The sequence below is a fragment of the Bombus vancouverensis genome, chromosome 9, assembly GCF_051014615.1.
Source record: "Bombus vancouverensis nearcticus chromosome 9, iyBomVanc1_principal, whole genome shotgun sequence".
Classification (NCBI taxonomy): Eukaryota; Metazoa; Arthropoda; class Insecta; order Hymenoptera; family Apidae; genus Bombus; species Bombus vancouverensis.
Window position 1 is genome coordinate 13,305,823 of NC_134919.1, and position 22,669 is coordinate 13,328,491.

The 22,669-nt window shown below is 43.9% G+C and overlaps 1 protein-coding gene across 2 annotated transcripts in view; it reads right to left on the reverse strand.

Moving 5' to 3' along the window:
* LOC117163469 (uncharacterized) overlaps positions 1 to 22,669 on the reverse strand; it is a 50,568-nt gene that overhangs the window by 2,737 nt on the left and 25,162 nt on the right. Inside the window, exons 3-6 of one of the 2 annotated variants that reach the window (XM_033345778.2) lie at positions 17,641 to 17,731; positions 16,551 to 16,674; positions 583 to 757; positions 59 to 235 (exon numbers count right to left, since the gene is read on the reverse strand). In XM_033345778.2, the coding sequence (XP_033201669.1) occupies positions 59 to 235; positions 583 to 757; positions 16,551 to 16,674; positions 17,641 to 17,731 (567 nt within the window). Of the gene's footprint in view, positions 1 to 58; positions 311 to 582; positions 758 to 16,550; positions 16,675 to 17,640; positions 17,732 to 22,669 lie in introns of both variants that reach the window. The other variant, XM_033345776.2, reaches the window with a different exon arrangement.

The following is a 22,669-nucleotide window of genomic DNA, read 5'->3' on the forward strand; positions in this document are numbered from 1 at the left end:
TCGTGGAATCACGACCCGTAGACACGCGAAATGAAAAGAATTCCAAGGTAATAATCACCTGACGACGAAGAAGGTCCCATACCGTCCTGACTTTCCTGTCCGCTCTCGGAGCTGGTCGGTCCACCTTGATGATGATTATGATGGGGGCTGCTTCCGCTTCCATTGTGATCGTTTCCGCTGTCCTCTCCGCCGGACTTGAGATGTTCCGCTGCTTCGATTGACTTCCGGTGCATCCCTGCGGGGCCACAGTCAATCAGTTCTTGATTATTTTCGATATCTTGACTAAAGCTGCTCGTCTTAGATGATTGAGCTGACAGAGACGAACAGAAAAACAAAGTCGAGACTTGTATATTTTCTGCAAGGGCGGGGCATAGTTCTCATTAAGCATTGCTTACGACTTCAACAGTGTTACTTTTAACAAAACGGGTAACCGACGAGTCGATCGATAGATTATTTTAATACCCCGTATTCATTTGTACTCTCGTTTCTTAAAAATGAGACATCAGAATCATCTATGAAGTTAGCAAAACTTAATGTTTTCGTTCGTTCAACAGTCTAGGAGGAAATTTTCATGATTTTTACCTAGCAACCATGGCGCTACCGATTCGTTCTCCTTGGCACTTTTCAGTATAGTCTCTGGAAGCGGTAGAGAGTGTCGCACCATTGCTCCGTACAGGCCATACTCCGCCATTATGGTACTTCTGCCCCAACACTTCTCAGTTTTACGCCATTTTGCTCTCCGATTTTGGAACCAGACCTGAAACAACAAATTCGTAACATTTATTTCGTAAACTTATAATCGGTATCCTTCTGCGATGTCGAGCGAAGAATAGACCCAACGTAATCCTGAGCGTGTCGTAAAACTCGACTAAGGCATAACGCATATGAAAAAATAATCGATATCAGAATGTAAAAGTATGTAAAAAAAAAAAGAAGGTTGTCTGGACGCGAAAGACACCCATGCCAGGGGCATCGCGATCCATCCTTGGGAAATACGTATAGTCAGTGTTCTCGCAAATTCACGAAGCAGCAATTTTTTCAAGCAACGATGAGAAAGAACGAATACAGCTGGAGAAAACACTATGACTAATAGTGGAAGTCACATCAAGTGGAAGACTACTTATTAGCAGCCCATTATGGGCCTAGAATTACCAAGCCCGACAGAACTTCACCGACGATGTATTTGGACCCACTTGTCCGTTTAATGATCATTGTCTACTAATTGGAACACTATGAGCGCGACGTGCGATCAGTTTCATGCGTGCGGTTCCACGGCAGTTCGTAGTTAACTATTCCGCTTAAACGATCAACTTGGAGTTCGTTATCCTGTTTTTCGCGGTTCGGCATCCTGTTAGACTACTTGTTAACAATTCTGATCATCGGACCACCTAGAGAGGAGTCACGTGTCGTTTCCTCCGGTCATGCTCGTATCCCCGTACGAGTTTCAATTTTAACGAGCTCCATTTCCGACAAGTTTTGCACATTACCGTCTCTGAACTAAGCAAACTAATCGTAACTGAGAAGTTAGTAATTGTAATGTGCAGATTAGCGTTCGCTTCTCGTACAAAATATGTTCGTGTTTGTTGCAATTTAAACGTTCAATTCCCTTGTACGGTTATTGTTTGATAACGTTTCATGACTGCAACTTGAGACAGTGTTTTATACGCTCGCAATATTAGCCGTAATATCGAACGAGTGGAAAATGATATTTCTATATAACCGGTAATGGTGGATCGCTATTTACATATGTACCAGATTTCTCTTTTACGTTTATCAGTGTTCAGATCGAATGAAAAGGTTATGAGTTTTTACTCTCATTCTGTATTTAATTCGCTTCTATTTAATCAAAAAAAAAAAAAAAAAAAAAAAGAGAGAAAGAAAAAACTGTACATTATTCACGTCGCTAAAATTATCTCTAAAACGTCACTAAGAACAGCTATGAAACTACGTGTAATGTATTTTATTCAACAATATTAAATACGTCAGCGATAGTCTTCTCGTAGCCGTAATCGGCATACGTGATCGTTCGAGGATGTTATTTAAAAAGACCTGCACACGCATCATTTGTGAAACGTGTGTACAAGGCAGACGCACGTGGGGGTGGCCTGGGCCGGAGGCCAGGGCGTGTACCAATTTGTAGCAACAATGCTAAAGTCACCAGCAGAATTGGAACGTAATTCGAATGAATGGAAATGCGTTGCCCTGTCAATTTGTGCTGCCACCCCGAAATTATCTTCCGCCTAGGCTTGAACAAGCTGGCCGGCCTTTTTCCCGCGACCTACCTTCCCCCGCAGGCGCGAAAAAATACTCATGCAAATGTTGCCCCGTTCTCTGATAAAATGCGCTTTTGTCTCATTGATAAGGAAAAACGGAAACGGTTGGCCCTTTCAAAATTTAATCCGTCTACGAGTCCCGCTTTCCTAAAGAGCTGGCGTTAATTCCACGGTAGAAAAAAAAAAAAAAAGAAAAGAAAAAAGAAAAGAAAAAAGAAAAACGCTCTGACATTACCAGTGGTGTTTTTTAATTTTCGCCACTTGAGATCTTTGACATCGTCGATCGGCCGGGATAAGATTATTTCACGATTCAAAGCCAGAAACTGCGTAATCGAACGTAATAGCCCGTCATTCCAGAAAGATGAAAGCGGAAAAGCAGATGAGAGAGTAGGATGTGGAGAAATGAAAGGGATTGAGGCTACATCGCGGAAATGGTAATGGTCGCGCGAAACGAGAGAATCCTGTAGGAAATCTCTCATTGATCGGGGGGCAGTCGTTCTATCCACTGACGCGTAAATGACTGTACCGATCATAAAGCTGTTATTCGATTTTCAAGTGACTTTACGACGGCGATTGCATCCTTACGAAGAGTTTAAACATCCCTCGAACCCGACCGGTTCATTGTAGTACCTTATCTTCGAGATTCTCTCCTTCGACTTCTATTTCAGAACAAACACTTGCCGTTCAACTTCTATTTCGTTTGTACCGTTAACGAGAATAAACCATCGAGGAGTTTGATCCGGAATAGATTCGTCGATGTTCAGAACGGGCAAACAATCCGAAAGAAACGACGACGAGGTCATATGATATGAGAAACGAGAAAGAGCATGGTAATCGAAGAAGTTCGTAGAAATAAGTAACACGCCGCGTCCGAGGAAAGCTCATAAAACGAAGCGAGGAAAGAGTCTATAGAAAACTTGGCGACTAGAATCGGTAAAAGTTCGTCGAGTTCATCGCGAATGACTCGTTCGGATGTTCGGGATCGGAAATCGCGTACTGGGATTATCCTTCGGCATCCTGGAATAGCTTACCAAGAGACAAAGACAGAGATATCGAAGTACGCTGGCAGAATGGATATACAGGCGAAGGCAAGGGTGGCAGAGGTTGGGGTCTGCATTGCAGAAGCAGCGGTAGCAGCAACGGCAACGAAGAGGAAGAGGATCCTTTATGGTGGCATTCGTCGACTCGAAGGAGCGAGAACTCCAGCGGTGGGTTTCTCGTCTTCCTTCTCTCCCACCCGCCACGTTCTTCCCATTCTCTGTCCCGCCACCCCCTTTATTGGCACACCCGGTATAATAAGGAGTGAGTTTGTATTTAGTCGGCCATGCGCAGTGCTGGCTGTTGGCGTATCATCGATCAGACCGGCGACTGACTATTGGACCAAAACAAGAGGATGAGAATGGGAATGGGAATAAAGAGAGAGGGACGGCCGATATATAAAGTGCGACGGGGAGAACCAGGGATAGCGGAAAGGGGCAAAGAGGGAAGAATGGAAGAAAAGAGAGGCAGAGTACCGAGCAGAGCAAGAGAAGCAGATGCAGCGAGCGATACCGAGATGAAGAGAAGGACATCGATAGGAAGATCGAGGGAAAGACTCGAAATGAATGCTACAGCGGCGTCTAAGTTAGGATGGTTAGTGTTGGTACGGAGTAGATACGAGGCGAAGTAAAGAGGGTGGATGTCGGGGGCTGCACCAAAGTAGGAGAAGAGGAACCCGCGGTAACTTGCTATGGATTACCAATACACCGATACAAGATACACAGTCGCGAAAGTCAGAGATAGCCAACGATCATACGAAAGAGAGTAAGCGAACAGGGCGTCGAAGGAGGAGGAGATCAACGGAGGAAGAGAGAACGATAGAAGGAGGACGAGAAGAGGTTCAGCTAGATGGTAGGGGAGTATCGAAGAGGAGAAGGGAGGGAGAGATACCGATAGAGAGAACAAGTCGACGGCACCCACCTGCCTGCTTCTTGCTGCAACACTCGAGCTCGATGCCAGCACGATGTATTGAAACTGAAGCTGAAGAGTTGCCGTCAGGTACTAGCAGGACGAGGGTCCTCGAAGGTCTACCTAACCGAAAGCTTTTTGATTTCCGCCGTGAAGAGAGGCAGCCAGCCAGCCAGGAATACCACGCAGGATAGAAGAACTGGTGGCAAGGCGGAAGGAAAGAAAGAGTGGGAAAGTGGCGAAAGAGAGAAACGAAATTGCCAACGGAACGCAAGAAAACGAGACCGTTATTTTTCTCTTAGCAGTTTGGCCGGTATTGTTTTTCGCAATCCGAGCATTCTTGCTCGACGGACGAGCTAAGAACACCAAGATCGGCGAATGCCTACCACCTTCGAATCGTCGCCACGCTAACACCTACACGCGCCGCACAAACTGATACTGTCCTAAGGATAATTGGAGATCTCGTTACTCCCCACCGGTAACTTCAATTTACGATCGACCGATAATGAGATATCGAGTTCTGGTTCTCCCTCTTTCGCCACTCCGCACTCCCACCGTTCCACGTGATCTCTCGAACCCCTGTTCAACGCCCGTATCGTCAAAGCTCAAACCGATGCCGAAACGTATTAGATACCCGTTACGTACTTATTAAACGCTTTCTTTCCCAAAGCTATCTTTTTCTGTTTTTTCTTCATCCCCTCCAATGTCTTTTGTCTCATCAATTGCTACACGTCGCAAAAAAGCAATCGTATTTCAACTTCGCGAAGGATCCTCGAGACGAGCATCTTTGCGATCGTGATAGCTTTATCCGAAGAAAGACTCGTACGAACAAGAGAGACTCGTCGTAAACGCGTGACAAGTGGGGAAGCTATCGCTTATTACTATACTGCGGTGAAACTATCGAATCACACTATATCAAATATTCTTACAGATCGTTTGAAATGATATACGATGATCGACAGTGCGAATAATGGTTCTCTGAGTTCCCACAAGCTAACCTAGGGTGCCGGTAAGCCAATTAATCTCGTCCAATAAGAAACGCATGCGATGGACCTGCGAAGTCGCATTAACCCTCGAAAAACGCATCGCTTGTTTGCGACATAATGCGCGAACAAGCATGTACGACCGTGCTCGTTGGTCATCGGCCAGCAAATAGTTCGGTTAGCTGAGAGCATGGGGTTCAGGGATAGACCCCATGCTGCGAAGTGGCACGCGCCGGAACATCATTAGGTGGGACACTTGCTGGACGGAGGACCACGAGAAGGGTCCCGGACGTTAATCATGACTTAGCCCCAACAACCAGAAAGGATCTCGCAAGAGAGTGAATTAATATCGACTAGATTAGAACGACGAGTGGTCCGCAATTATATGTACAGTGGAGTTGACAATTTTCGATAGTTTACCACTTACGTTACTTAAAAACCATCAAGCTCCTTATACAAGGTGTTGCTCGTAGATTGATTATGTCGCTCGTACAGCGTGTTATCCTAAGTTAATTTTCTAGATTAATTCGATTTCCCACAACACCAAGCATCGATTAGTTGATTATCCGAGAATCTCCTGATTGGGACGATCGATCCTATGCAACAGGAAACCCGATCAAGTCGTTACGCTAACCGAACGTTATTATCTAAGTCTTATTGGACGTGGTTTACATCTAAGAGCTGAGGATCGCATTAATAGAAATCGCAATCACGATGTCCCCTACGTTTAATCGCGCAAGGACTCCGCGACGCGCAGTAGTCGATCCGAACGAATGAAGCGCCAAACGGAAGGATCTTTCCTGTGGAAAGAGACGGCCTTGGGAGTGTGTTAGAAGTATCGGACCAGTAGTAACGACGCCAACCTAGATCTCTATCCAACTACAAATGTTAATTTTTTTAGAAGTATTTTTCATCTCGATGTGGGAATTAGTGTGACGCTCCCTAGATTAATTAACGTTAAAATACCATGCGTCTTTGACCCGCGGTTTCTTCTATTCGTGTCATTCTTCAATTTGCAGACCTGTTTCCTCTTCCTCTGTCTGGCTACAATTTTCAGCACGCAGACTCCGGGTTTCGATAGCGTTTCATCGGCGACGAGGGCGTGGCGAAACTTCGGTCCATGCTTCTAACTTAATTCGGTTAGTCGAGATTTATATCCGTATTCAACGGTATCCCCTTGCTCGCGTATACCCCGCTTCAACCCCTGATGCGCCTTCGAGATCGAGCGTTCGCCATTCGCCACCCACTCTCTCCAGATTTCGTCGTGGCGCAATGGGGTTTATTAGAATTTATAAGCGGTACCGTTGACAATCCTGCTACGCCCAAATTGCTAGATATTCCGCGAGTCCGATTTCGGCCGCGGAGAGACCCTTATTTATTTGCTAGTCGACGTTCGCGCCACCGACCGCTCACATGATCTCGCTCCGGGGATACTCGAGATGCGCGTTATTGGTCAATTTTTGGGGTGGAACGCGGCCAACCGGAATTCATCGCTTTGTTTGCCGCTGGTTTTACGAGCTTCGACCGGCCTCCTTTCCTTTCCAAGAATCATCGACCTAAGAAACTGTCTGATGCGTACTGTCGTTCGCTAAATTATCGACTGACGCGTGAACATCCTCGTGATTTGTGCATCCTCGCTCCAGAGACTTCGTAGATTTTTGTTTTATTGGTTACCGAACGCGTGGATATCTCAAACTCGATATTTTTTACTAAATACGTAATTCTTTGTCGACTATTTTATTATTCCATAAATAGATCCAAGAGGAAAAATACAAGTGTCACTCGTACTATATAGTTTCTCCGCGTACGAAAGATAATCGATATACTTTTTCGGATAATTTCATCCAAATTTTATAGCTCTTTGGGGATGCTTAAGCGTCAATAGGGGTGAACGCCACTTGTCAGTGTCTGTCTAGACACGCAGAAGTCAAAAGGCCGCACCCTTCATTGGTAAAGATCATTTAATCATTCGGCTACGAGCGATAGAAAATTCATGAGCTCGAAGCCGTCACCGGCCACAACCCTATTATGAGGGTTGCAGACTCCATGGGCTATTGGATTCGAAGGTCGACGATGTACCCATAGGTTTGGGCTGCTTTTATGCGCGTACGATCGGTCGCTTCTTACGACAGGATTAGGATCGTCCCCCGACGGGAATTGTTGCCCGCTGAATCACACGTGAAAATCCTATAATTCGACTTTAATTCCATTCATTGGAAATTATGTCAACGTCATAGAAACAGAGAGAAACGACAGTCCGACTATTTAAATGGGAAGCGCCATTGTTCATCGAGACGAATCTTTTTTCGCGATTAGTTCACGATCAATTGATTTCGGAAAAACATTGTATCCCACATTGTTGCAACATGTTGGAATTGTCACGTAATCGCGGGCTATTATACGTAAAAACGCTGTGAACCAAAAAAAACGACCACGCGAAATTACGCGTGCCATTGAATCCGCGTATTTTCGAGTCGTTTCACGATTTACGATTACCGGTGCGTTGAAAATTTCTTTTGATCAGTACAATTCCTATTTTTACTAACAGCCTTATTTGCCATAGTTACCGAATCCATGAGCGTTCGCTTTTAAAAACCGCTTTATCGAATCAATTTCCTATCAAATTGTCGTTAAAATATAATTTACTCATCCTATCGAAACTCTCTCGATGTTTCTACACGATCTTCGAAATATTAAATCCTCGAAACTCCCCTTTTATCCAAAATTTCCGCAATAAGCCATTTCTCGAACTCCATCGGGCTAGCAACGCGGAAAATTCCTTTTGATCAGTACGTTTTTCGGCGAAAAACTTATTTATCGTGGTGGCGTGACGTGAAACGGAGCTCTCCAACCTCCGGAAGGGAGGGCGATCCGTTTTCAGAGAGGTATGCATCCACAGAGAGAAGCGGGATGAAGGGGCAGAAAGCGTGGTAGTAGGGAGAAAGATAGTAAAAGAAAAAAGAGAAAGCCTCTTTGCAAGGTTATATTTTTGTGAAACGTACTCGTCGCCCCGCTACAAAGGTTGTACCTCGCCATCTTCGTGCTCGCGTTGCCGCGGTCGCGGCTGGGAACGAAAAGCCGAGAAAGCTCGTTGGATTTTAGACGCAATCAATTTAGCCTCTGCCTTTGTGCGTATCGCGTGCGTGCCTGGCTGTTTGTGTGCGCCTGTCCAAGTGTGTGTCGGTGTACGTAAAGCTCATCCGAGGACACTGCGCTCTCGAGTATTTAATGCGTTCGTAGCTTTGTAACCCCTCCGGCCTGCAGTATACACGCGAACACCCTTCTGTGCGTAGCCTTTCGCCGCGAGTGTGCGCGTGCATCGCTTTCCTGTCGCGTCCGTGACCATCGAAAAGACAAAATCAATAATTGGCAGGGGCCTGCCTCGAAATTTCCTACGGACGATTTTCTAACCGGGACCCGTGAGTAATCACGCCTCGATCCAAGAGTCGAGCACGCGAAATCTGTTATGGGGGATTAGATCCGACTGTCCTTGCAATCCGGGAGAATTTAATTAAGTGACTAGCCTCGCAACGATTTGTCGTTTCTATGGAATTTATAGCCTATGGGCTTATTTAATTCTTATACGAACAGGAAGAGGAAGAGAGAGAGAGAGAGAAGAGGTTGGCATTAATTGAATACCGTACATTTGTTTTGGTTTGCTTATTGGGCTCCGTAATGTATAAACGAATGGACACCGAATAGCGAAGCTTAAATTTGAATTTGAAAATTAAAAATGAAAAAAGTGAAGAGAGTATTGGAGAAATTGAGGAATCTAACAAATTGAAAATTTAGATGAACGAAATTGAAAACTGGCGAACATCGATGTATTTTATGGATGACCATATAATTTTAGATCGTACAATTGCTGATACTGTCCAGATGAGCTACCAAGTGCAATAATAAAAAAACGGATTTTCATAATCCGTTAACGATGGTCCGACACGAAAATATTTATTTTACCCGACCGAGAAGAGCTAATTTAGGAGTTGAGCGCTGTTTACACAGCGTTAGCGCGGCCTTTAGAACGTGTTAACGTCTTCTCTAGGCACTCGAACTGGAGTCCTTCTCAGTCCTTTATCGAGGATATCCACCTGTCATGTCCCGTCTGTAAAGAAGAATCGAATTTTTCAGAAAACACCGAGCTGGCCGATCGTCTCTTTTTCCGGGCGAAATAACAGACAGCCTTTTACAAGACGGATAATTTCGATCAGTCAGCTGGTAATCGCGAAAACAAACAGATTTTGAAATGAAAAGAAATTAATCTCTTATTTCACTTATCGAACCAATGCAAATAGGTACACCGCATTTGTGCTATAAATAATCGATGGATAGAAAGCTTGTTCTTTGATAAGTCAGTTAAAAATGAAAATTTTAAGAAGTTGGAAATACCGTATGATAGTGTACAGTACGCTTGATACGATAGAGTAGATCGTAGTTGAAATCGAGTCGAAAATTACCATAAATTCGCCGTGCAAATGATAATACCTCGGCACAATTTACGTCAACTTACGACATCGGTCGCCTATTAAACATAAGCACAAGTAGGAAGACTCGTCCAGTGAAAATTCGCGGGTCATTTGAGCCGTTTCCGCGTCATTACGCTTTCTTAGCTGGGCTTCTTTACGGGAGGACGAGAGCCACAGTGGACGAAGAGAGTCCCGAAGCGAGATCGAAGTAGAGCGGAAGAGGGTTGAAGAGGAACGAGCCCGTCGGGGGTGGAGAACGTAACTCGATTCTTCGTTACTTTCTTCTCCTTGCGCGGTGGATTATATCCTTGAAACGAGCCAAACTTTCAGCTTTCCTCCCTTTTCTTCCTGTTCATCGGTTTAAACGACCACGCGGGTCTAGGACCCTCGAATCTACTGATTTCATCCGCTGAGAACTACGCGACGCGATACGATGAATCGCGCGGTCGCATCGCCGTCTTTACCAACGACGCGTTATTGTCGCGAGCCATTTTGATAGTGGGCGAGAGGGAGACGAACGTTTTGTTCTTGTCGTCTGGTAATGCGCCACTCTCACAGCAAATTGTGCGCGGAAACGAGTGGATTAAAAATGAAAATTCCTAATGTCCGGGGGATTATGCTTCATTTCAACGATTACTTTCCTCCTTGAATCAGACACTTAATTTTCTGCTTGTCCTTGCGGTTGCTCTTGTCAGCCATTTCAAAATAATCTCGTCGAACGTACCTCTTCGCATATTGTACGCGTATTTTTATTTGTTTCTATTTCATCATCCTCTGGCGACAAATTGGACAAATAAATCTACAAATAAATCGAGATGTATTTAAATGTATTTTATCAGAAAACGACTGTCGCTTTGAAAGTAATCGAAAGAAAGAAGCTTCGGTATACTTGATTTGATACTGTTCGGGAAAAGAAAGATCCAAAGTTACCGAAGCATCTTTATTTTCCATTCCATCGTTGTCAGTTGTTCCACTCGTCTCCGTGTGCCGAGAGAAAAGAACCTTCCGTTTACAGCCAGGTCAATCTTCCACATAATTCAGTAGCAGGAACGAACTGTTCCTCGAGGAAACATTGGACGAAAGCAATTGAAGAATCGAGGATCTTTGTCGTGCGAGATCGAATTCGAACGAGCCTCTTAACTCGACTTTACGGGCGATGCTTTACGCTGCCAGCATTCCACCTCGAAACCCTCGAAAGGAACGCCATTTTGTTAGGCGAGTTATTCTTCCAGGATCAACGACGCGGCAACTCACGTATTAACGAACGACTTCGCAAGAAACTGAAACACTTGTTCTCTTGTTTCTTTGTGCAACATTTTTATACGGAAACTCGAGAGGCAACATTTTATTTTCTCATTGCGAAAGAAAACGGCATAACGAACATTATCGTTAAAAATTATACCTTTTTCCAAAAAAAAAAAAAAAAAAAAAAAAAAATAAGAAATATTTTTCCTCGAAGAAACAAACTAAATTTAACTAACAACAGCGACAGCCAACGCGTTTTAAAGTATGTTCCGCATACTCAATCACGGATTTTGAAATTGTACAGCGATTCCAAGCTGTAATTACGAGTCTATGAAATGTATCGAGCCGAGACTGAAGAATGATCGTGCACGATCGAATGAAAATGTCGAAGACTCGCGGTCTCGGTCGCGCGGTTCTACCTGGCAAGACGTTCTAACGAATCCTCAATGGCGCCTCGGCTGAAACGGGGACTGACAATGGGCCCCTGTTGTCAGGATGGGGGTCTTCCTTCAGTGGAACCTTTGTCAAAGAACGTACGTGGAAGCCGGCTGAGAACCCTCTAGAGGACTTCGTGGATGACTTGCGTCTCGTGAGCCGTTCGTCGCTACTTGAAGTCAATTTTTTTCTCAGCAGCACAGCCAGCCGGCGTTCCACTCCTCTCGCCGGACACAACACGATTGTGTGAGCCACGTCAAAATTCTTCGCTAATGGTCCGCTTATGGTTGGATACGCGTGTTGTTTTTTCGAACGAGCCCGTGGGAGACTCGGCCCTCATTACCCGGATAACTTCAACCGGGAAACGTCTGTCCGCACGAATGGGATGACTCCTTTTCCTTCGACCAGCGCTTCGTTTACACGTCCGGCTATTTGTTACCGGGATGCACACGAACTGACCCGTTTGAATCTCGTGCATCAAGAAAAGAAAAACTCGTGAATGTTTAAACTCCGAGCAATTGTACGCGTTCAGCAAACACGTAGCACGTGTTGGCAAATTAAAGTCATATATTCCAAACGCGATTAGCAGCAGGAACCGCGACTAAAACGACGTTTTCAGCATCGTATGGTCCGTTCCGAATGCAAGCCACGATTTATTAAGCCCTTGCACGCGCGGCGTTACCGAAATTAAACAGTAATTGAACAGTGATTCGTGGTGTCATTTCGTCCAAAACACTCCGCAAGGTGGGACCCCCTTCGGCGTAGGTATATAGATATCGATCACGTTGAAAGGACGTGTGGCGAGGCAGCCTGTAATTTTCGCACCCCCATAAGAAGCCGTAACCCTCCGGCCACCGAAATTACGTCCGTTTGTGCGCGATTCTGCGCGCCAATCAGACGCGGCCTCATTGCAAGTACGAGAGCGATCGCGATAACGAGTAGTCAAGTCGATCGGTCTTTCCTCCTGTATGGGGGTGAATTTCGAAACCAGACACTCCCTTGAGCCTCGTTGGCTTTCTTTCATGACGGTTTCACAAGAATTCTATCAAACAGTTACATCCGGTTATAGGCAGTGCGTATTTTCGGTTATCAATAGTATTCTTTATAAGCACTGAGTGCAATAGTTAGCGTATATCGATGGCGAAAACTTTTATAGAAATTAATTTTCAATTTAGTTTATCAAATGATGTTTGAAAGACGAAGAGATAACAACGAAGATAATTTTTATAAAATTGCGGAATTTTCGTTTTTTATATCCAGTAGGGGATACATTTATACTGTGACCATTTTGATAAGAGAAATATCAGGGCCGGATACAGAATCGGTCGTAGGAGCTCGCAATTATATTGCCGCATGCGTGAATCGCGTGCACAATTACGCAAACAAGCGGAACGGAGGTCTGCCGGAGACATTTCGATTAACTTCACCGCGGGAGCGTTCCGGTTTTTCTTTCTCTGGGTTGTCAGCGTTGGAAAAGTTGGACGAAATAACACAACGAATCGGAGGGTGTAGGATTGACAATTATTGTGATCCTTTTCAATACTCGAACATTACGGAGAATGCTTCTGAAACGCCGGCGTGTATTAAAGACCTCGTGATTTTGGAGTAAGTAAGTATCGTCCTAAGAAATGAATACCATGGAAAAAGTCCCGGAAATTTCTCATTTAGCCGCGAAGAGAAGACGAAGAAATGCTTCCAGCGTTTTCCATTCTTCAAACAAGATGTTTCCCTTTTCTCTTGTGTCTCTTTGTCTCCGTTCGAAATGAGAAAGCCTCTCAATACCAAAAATCAAGTAGCGTCTCGTCAAAGAAAACGCAGCAGCGTGTCCTTTATATTTTCATGATGGAGCGACCTCGTGTCGGACGTTATAGCGAATTGGAAAACGAAACTCGTGTATGTTTACGCAAACCATCGTCCCGATGAAACTCGTATTTCTACGTCGGCGTTGTCTGCATAAGATTCAGTGAGCATAACTAATTAATTTGTTCAGACCGCATTGGCCTAACCAAACTCGTCCATTTAATCAAGTAATATTTCAACGTGCGAAACCTGACAGACGGTGCATTGTCAAATCGCTCAGTGGACACGATAATTTCATTTGATAGCGGAAGCAGACCCTTCCGGCCTCCTCTTTCTTTCGACGTTAACGGTTCGTTACGGTTCGAACGACATCAAAATTTTATCGCAGTGTTTCATCAACGAGAGAACGAACGAATGTTTCAAGAATGTTCACGGACATTTCTATAATTTCCTCTTGAACGGAGTCCTTTATTTTGTATTGTCGAATAAATTTCAGTGGAGGCATTTACTTGACAACGAACACGCTCGTCGTGCACGTCAAGCGCCATAAAATGCCCCTAATCGATATGAAAACTGGCCGGCGCGGCGCTCTTCTTCGTGTTGTTTTGCGGCACGCATCGGCGTGCGCGCACACGAGCGCGCGAGAAACAAAAAAATGTGCGGGACAAAGGGTCCAGAGAGTGAAGCTACAAAGAAATTAGGAAAGAAATAGGGGGTCGGAGTGGTCTCGGAACAGGCAGGAACAGAGCAAGGGACGAAGAAACTCGATGGAGACGCGCGCGCTATATCGAGAAGCGGAAGGAAATTCACGCGGCAACGAGTCGGACAGAGAAGCGGCGAGAGTGATGACGGAGAGCAGGAGGGATCGCGGCGTAGGACGAGGGAGGAGGTACAGGGGTGAAGGTAGAGTGAAAGAAGAGGTAGAGAAAAGACGAAGAAAGCCGGTACTCCCACACAAAAATATCACCGTTAACGATTACTAACCCCTCTTTTCGTCCCGCGCGCTCGTTATATTGTGTCCCCGCCGCGCGCGCAAATTTAGAAACAAAAGACGGGTGGAAGGCGCGGCCTGATTGGCCGACCGGTCCGCGACTCGTCTCTCTGATTGGCCCGCGGGACCGCACCCATCCTGCAATGGCCGCTTTGTCGTTTCACGGCGCCGTTACTCTCTTCCTCTCTCTCTCTCTCTCTCTCTCTCTCTCTCCCTTCCCCCCTCTTTCTCCTCTCTTTCTGTATACGCGCCTGTACGCTTCAGCCACGAAGCTTCAACAACCCCGTGAATCGCGACTCGACTGTACCTACCTATCTACCCCTTTCCCTTGCATCTCTTTTTATTCTCCTTTTCCTCTTTCTCGCGATCTTTCTCCTCATTTTACCTAACCGCCGCGTCTTCGTCGCACGTATCCTCAACGTTTCTTTTCTACCTTTGGTGTTGTCTCTTCTAGAGATTCCTTTGCCACCCTTGTTACATGGACCACTGTTATCCCTCTAACCTTCGTCACCCTGGTTTCTCCAGTTACATACCTACCTCTACAAAAATATATTTAGTAGCGTGTATGTACCTACGTGCAGCGGACATTTATGCACAGACACTCATGGACGTTATCGTACGTGTACACCCACGTGTCAGGTAGGTGCTTTTCTACGATGCCCAGCACAGGCTCGAGATTGGAATTTTTCTTTTCTTCGTTCTCCGTTTCGACGTTTTCCACGGACCGTCTAAATTCGCAGGCATGGTTCGCACGTATGTTGTTCGTGAAAGGATACAGTGACGCGAAGGATTAAGGAGAACGAGGCAGAGAAGAAGCAAGGACGGAGGGGTAAATCACGATGCGAGGATGAGGGACGAGGAACAGGGAGAGAAAGGGAAGTTTGTCCCGGGTCCGCCATGCGGAAACCTATCTCAGCCTGGTACTCCACGAGTCCGCGGTAACTAACCGTCAGCCCGGGAAAATTCTCCCTTTTATAGTCGCGCCTTTTGGACTTGCCATTCTCCACCCCCGACAACCAGCCGCCACTGCAACCCTTACCACTTTCATTTGCGACTGTTCTTTCGCCGCTTTATGCATGCTGTCGATAATTCCGCGCGATATCACCACGGCATCGAGTAAGATGCCATTTGTGATCGGGTAAAGAAGAAGTTGCGGTTCGTTGCGTAGATGATTCGCAAATTGTTACGGTATTCTATGAGGTGTTGTCCTAGAACAAGGTTCTCTGACTTATATAAGATTGCAGGGATAATAGGGTTGTTTGATTCATGATCTAGCAGATAGGGGATGAAAAACTTACGTTTTCGTTAAAGAAATCTATGGCTACTTTTAGACAATATTATTGCTATATGAAAGAAATTTTTGCGGTCAATTAGCTTATTAAAGTATTACAAACAGATAATACCTTTGTTACATCATTATGTTGATAACGTATGAATTTACGAAATTAATTGCATGGTAATTTATACAAATGTAACTAACACCGGGCACTAATTGATAATGATTCTCTTTGATGAACGAATACGCGTTAAATTTGTTTACAAAGTCGTCCTCGTTGTCGCTGTGAGCCCAAATTTTCAACGATAAAACGACGCAGTAATTACACGAAAACGTATTGGAGCTTTATATTTCCACTGATTATATCATATAATCGTCACGAATAGCACGTTAAATTTTCCAAGAGAGTGTTACGTTGTTAATTTTCGTTAATGAACAAAATTATCGTTAAAGCAGATTGTGGTTTTAATAGCGAATTATAGTCGAAATTTTGCGCAGTGTAATATTTACGAACTATTCGAGAACGAGTGCTTGACGGTGACGAAAAGCGAGCCTAAGCACTTCACTGTACACGTCTTTATAAATTTTACGTTAGCTGTAATTGAAGTGAATTGCATTGTATGTTAATTTAATAGGAAAATTATGAAAACGACGCGCGCTAGAAGCTTTGTTTCCTCGTTGAAAGCAACCACTTTCGATTATTTATACGTTCTAATTCACGTAATTCACGACTGAGAATGGTCCCCTTTTTAACGCGTTTACAATCCGATTTTCCATTCTTGTTCGTTCTGTTGCGTTTTCTTGTTTTGCACAAATTAATTTAATTAATCCTCGAAACATTATAATCACGTAACTTTTGGAGCATAATATCTTAATCTTTGTTACAAATATTAAGTGTTTAAACAATGAAATATTTAGCTAAATTACGCACGGTCTTCGAGTCCTTAACATCGACAAAAAGTTAGTGGTTACGAAGAAAAGTAGTAGCCTTTGATCAATTCGGGTTTACGAGAATCTACGCAAAGAAACTCGATACCCCTGAGTCGCGAATTTCACAAGGAAATGGTAGTATCGAAGCCGTCCGATTCGTGGGTCAGAAGGTCGGATTTCATAGGTCTTTTGATTTTCGCTCACCTGTATCCTGTCTTCGGGCAAATCGGTTCGAAGGCTGAGCATCTCGCGAGCATACACGTCAGGATAATGGGCTTCCTTGAAGGCTGCCTCCAGCTCCTCCAGCTGCTGTGACGTGAAGATCGTCCTGGAGCAACAACCGTATGAACCTAGTTATATGCCATTACAGCTTTTCCCTTAAAGCTAGCCTACACTCGAAAGAAAAAAGCCACGCAGAAAATGAAACACTGATTTCGTAAGTGAAAATAGATCTAGAAAAAGTTGATCGTTCGAATAATATTGAAAAACAATTTCATCGGTTGATGCAGCCGAAGCAAGATTAAATTCTATACATTTTGGCGAAACAAATTTCGAACAAATCAATCAGCGTAAATCTATCTTTAATCTGCCCCTACAGAATTTAAAACAGATTTCATAAATTTTACAATAAAACATTCGAGCCGTGAGAAATTTTAATTTGTCTACGTTCAATTTACGAATATAATAATTCTTCATTCACCTGTTCGACCAGTTTCCAACATCAATTTTTAATCTTTTCTGTCGATAATACGCAAATACATATCTTATGTGATGTAACGTTTCAATGGAATCGATTTCTAGCGACAAATATATCTTTTAACGATCAATTTAAGTCTGAATTCGTTCATCGTGGTATACAATTATTGCGGAACGGTGATTGCATTCGGGTTGTCTGTCACTTCAAAATAGCTGAAAACTCATTATCGGGGGTGGGACTCGTCGATTACACGATGAAAAGTCTAAAATGATATATTCGTTTGGAATAAATTTATCATTATCGCCGAATGAAAATCACTGAAACGCGATCGATTGTCTCGCAGACCCGCGGATAACCAAGCGAAAATGCGGAAGAATAGCTCTCAGCGTTGCGTCGAAAATTTTGCCAGTGGTTATTAATTATTCACACGTATTTCTATCACGCTGATTTCACGTTGCGTTCCAATCAAAATTTTTACAGAGTGCGCCGGACAAAATTAATGGCGACAATAAAGTTACGAAAAATGGCGAAAAATTCGATGCAACACAAATGATAACTAAAAAATGTTCTCGACGAAAATTCGGGTGAGACACTCACCTATGACGGCGTTTCTTCTTCTTCTTTTTACTGAAACCAGAGAGACCGTCGACCGTGAAATCTTTCCCCGATTCTATATTGTGCCCGACACCTGTAACAAGATCATTAAATTTATTAAATTTCAACAAAATAAACGGATAATAGGTATGTACTAACTTTTCAAAGCTAACGATGTTGTAGTTAAGCGAACGTAGATTAAATAACCGTGCATAATTTATGGCATTTATAGCTGTATCTCCTTCCTTCAAAAAATCATCATTAACGCAGTCCAATAATCCATCGGATCTGAATTCTATCCGTGCGCGTACATCGAGGATCAAATTACCCATTATACCCGATTTGCCAATAAATCGAGACCACGTGTATTCGTGCAAATTGTATCGAATACGGGTTCTATTTGTCCACGCAATCCCTTCTTTGACTTTCCTTCGTTAACGATCAATCGTGATCAATGATAATACAATGAAAAACGTTTACTCTTTAACCTAGCTTTCGAGGATGAGCCAGGAGAATCGAATAGAAAAGAATGTCTCTTTCGGCAATTCAAAAAAGTCGGGTTGTCAGAGACATCAGCATAGATGGAAACAAGGAAGATGAGGGCTTCGCGCAACCTAAATTCGCGTAACATTTTTATCCGTTTTCATGTTCCAATTTTACCCTTTGAAGCATCGACACGCAACTAAGAAGCACGTAATGCGATTCTATTTTTCCATTTATCGTTCATCCCTTTGTCCAGCACTCGCAGAGCGTCGCATTTAAAGCATTATCCACTCGATCCGAACAAAAAAGAAACGCAATTAACGGGGACGAGGTATACATGCGTGTTTCGATCGGAAAAACTCGTGGAGATCGGAACGTAATTTCCATGCGCGATATCGACTGTCGCAGCGCGGACTTGACACTCGATATTCCGGCAAAATACCTGGTAAATTTATTACCGATAACAGAATTTCGAACAGTTCGATGGAACAACCTCTGGCGGGGCGGAAAAAATTGACGTCGAAAAAAAAAAAAAAAAATATAGGAGTGTCGGGGGAAAAAATATCGGGAAAGCCTGTTGTCCAGCTGGTCGTAGTACCGGGATTTTCATCTCAAAAATCCAGGTTCTCCAATTAGGGAGGGTGCTGCTAACGGCGCGTGCGTGTGCATGTCAACGATATAAAGAAAGGAAAAAAACATTTCTCCGACCTTTTCTTTTTCCTTTTTCATTTAAATATATACTGCTCGTGACTCGACAGCTCGTGTATGCTTTCCAAGGTAAATGGCAATTTTCTACGTACAAGAGAGGCAGGAAATTAGAAAGGTTCGTCGAGATGGCAAACGGATAGGACCCATGGCCCGAAAATAATTATCAATTATAAATTAATTTCGAATTAATGAGCGAAAACCGGCTTCGTGGCGCGCGCGCCGCTCCACAATGAATCCCTCTCCCCGGGGCTAACTCGTTACTACAGTTGTTGCTGCTGCTGCCAGCCGTTGGTGACGCTACTACCGGCAGCTAATTAACTATTAATTAAGAACTTAATTCCAATTATATGTGTTCTTCGACTAATTGGATCCACGAAACACATTGCTAACGTCACACGGTTACATAGATACGATTACTACGGCTATCTTCATATTTCTTCCTATGGAATTATTTCCATCGAAGTTTTCACAGTTCATATTAGTAGCAACGCATTTGCAATATCGTGTGCGATAGTTTTATCGCAAGCGAAATAATAAGAATCGCGTGAAAGAACAATGAAAGGATGGCACGATCTTAAATGTGTACGAGCGTGAGTTCTAAAAAACGTTCCTTTGAGATCGTACGCGCAAATTTGTAACTCGTGTTTTGTCCCGTTGTGTCGCTTGCGAATGGATAGGTAAGCGAGTGGTCTTTGATATCGCTTCGAAAAGTCTTCTCTTTCTTTCCTTTGCGTCGATATTTCATTGCTGACTTAATCTAGCCTGAAAATGTATGGTTGAAGTTGACACTGAGAATTGCGTTGGATAAGTTGTTACGGATGTCGCGAAACTAAAGTTCTTTAGTTTTGTGAAAAAGGAAGCATAACCAAAGCTAGTTTTCCAAATGTGTTAGCACCGAGAAAGCCACGAAAGCTTGGAAAAGAGAAGGCGAGAGAGGAATTTCGACGAAGTTTGAGTAAAACAGTTTCATGAACGCGACCGACATAGAACACATGGTATGCGAAAATAGCGAAGGCGGCTTTTAAAATGTATTGTTAATCCTTCCTTTCTGTGCTGGCGTCTGTATTCTGCTCTCTTGCTTTCGTCCGCGTTGCACTTCGTCGCTTTTTCAAAACGCTTCTCCAAAGTCAAACGAATAGCTTTATAATCATTGACGAAGTTCGCTGAAAAGAAAAAAGAAAAAAAAAAAGAAAAAAAGAGAACGTCAGGGATGAAAAGCGTATCGTTTTTTACTCTAAACTATATTGTGCGACGTTTACAACGTCGTTCCTTCCAATAGATTTTTGTTTCACTTGGTTAGGAATCACCTAATTATCCGAGAAAATTATATTAATTCGATATACCTATATACCTTGTTAGAACTATCGAGTTTTCAACTATTCTTCGGTTTGTAGTTACTTAACGAAAACTATCGCCAATGTTACTCTCATCTCGGCACGGTCGATAAGAAGGAAAGTATTCCTGCTGTGTCGTCACGAAGACGAAGAACTTAATGAGGAAGCGTCGGGCGCATTCAGTGGATTCAAGCAAATTTCTTGCATGCCGGCTTAATTTTATCCAACATTTCTTCCTTGCCCATACACGCGCCTCTCTATACCATCCAGCAGCGTCTTTTCTGAGCCGAGCGTCAAATAAATTTTGCTCTATTTATTCTATCAATCTTGTAAAAAGACTTGGACTCGTAGCATAACTACCAGCTTCGGGCAGAATCACTTTCATTAAAGCGAAAGGATAATTAAAATAACATGGTAAGCATAACAACCGAAGAGTGATCACCATTTCGTTCGTCGAGTTTGAAGAAAGAACGTAAAAAATATTTTTCCTATCTTTACAGACCACTGATTGCAATATTTTCCACGAACAACGCCAATGAGTTTGCATGCACGCATATGCAAAAAATGAAGGAGTCGAATGGAAAATAAATATTTGAGGCTCGACTGTGCACAGCTTAAGACACCGAGCATGGAGCTCGCGCGATGCATTGTTTCACAAGATTGTAGAGAGGCCTCTTTACGCCACCCCGGCACCGCGTTGCTTCCTGCTGCCGGCTTTTTAAGTATGCTTATTTACCGCAAGCCGTCGAATCAATCGCTTTGCACGTCGGAGAACGTAGACGCAAGTGGATGCTAATAACCTGAAGAAAATGGTGTTGCTATATGTACTGCATCGCAACTAATGGAAAATATCATAGGTACGAATTGCCGTGTATCTTTTCATATTATTCTTACGATAAATTGCAATTATTATTTTGTACGGACTAGTTGACGCTAATAACATCGCATCGAGGGTTTGAAGTTTATTCGTATTTTCTCTCCAAGCGTATCCTACGAGATTAAGCGAGAAAAAAGGAACAAATCCAGACAAAATTCTTTCTCTTTGTACGAAGAAGTCGAACGATATTTTAGATCTGCGGCTCGAGACGCAGCACTGCATCTCCTAACTAGATCGTGTCGCACAATCGCGGAAAAGAAATAGCGAATGACGACGTATTCTCGTATTCTCGCGTGAGAATGATCGATATTAAACACGGCAGGAAGCGTCAGGATGGCTAAGTAGGAGGCTGTAACCAAATCGATTAATCAAATCCAGTTAGCTATTACGGGACCAGCGGGACACGTTTGCCCTCTACCCTGATATATTCCCGGCTTCCCAGCGACCGATGCTTCTCTCTCCTCTAATTTGTCCTGGATCTAATCCGTTCGTAGTGCCCTCGAATATCGTGGGATGTCGCGACCTCCCTCGGGAACTACGCTAGGGAGACACCGTGTTTGCGCATACAGCCACTTCAGAAGCAATTGTTTTTAATCTTCTCGATGAGAGAACTCGCAAGATTACGCTTGCTCGTATACGTCGTCGTTCTAACAAATTGACCGTCACTCTGAAACGTTTTATTGGATTTAATATGACATTGGACAAGGTCGATCGAACGACTGAATTTGAGTGTGAGTTTTGCAGAAAACAGATAGCGTCTGTAGACTATGTTCTCTCGCAATTATTAATAACTGAATATTTTGGGCGTAAGTTTCAGGATGTCGAGCATTCCTTTGAAATTTGCAACTCAAAGTCTTTTTCCAAACTTTCCTCATTTTCTGTAGTAAAGTATATCAATTTCAAAGTTGCAGTCTGCGACCAAAGCATACATCAAACAGGCCGCGACTTGGAGAGTCAGCAGCCAGAAACTTCAACCCCCTTCTTTCGTTCCTCCCAACGTCCTGCCCGCGATTACGAACAGCGGAACACAATCATCCAGGAAAGTATCTTCCTCAACTGCTGTCAGGAGCACCGATAAAAGGAAGAAATCCAGCAACTTCAGAGAAAACTTTGCGGTCTACTCGGCCAGGAGCACAGACTTTGTGCACACAGAGGCAGCCGGAGAGGCAGCTCTCGAAACACCCTCTCGCGTGAAAACAGTGGTAGTTTCCTGGCTAAATATATTCACGCCATGCGTACGTACACGCTGAGACCAGGCAGTGTTATTTCGCGCACTCACACAACCAACTCTTGGCGATTACACGAAGATTCCATCGCACATCCCCACACGTTTACGGTGGTTGACGCGAATGTACGTGTGCGTGTGTTCCGAGTAGCTGAGAAAATGTGCGTGTGTATGCATTGGCTCGTGGAGCATCGCGGAGAGGGTGGCGAGAGACGGTGGCGATACTTGGTGGTGGTGGTGGTTGCGAGTTCCTAAGCGAGGGTGTGCGCGGCGCTGTCGGGTTTCAGGGTGGTTGCAGGGTGGTTGCCATCGGTGTGTGTCGGTGGCAAGCCGGTTACCAGGCAACCGGCAATAAAGGAGCGTGGATAGCCAATGGCGGCCCTCAATACACCCCTTCGTCTAACA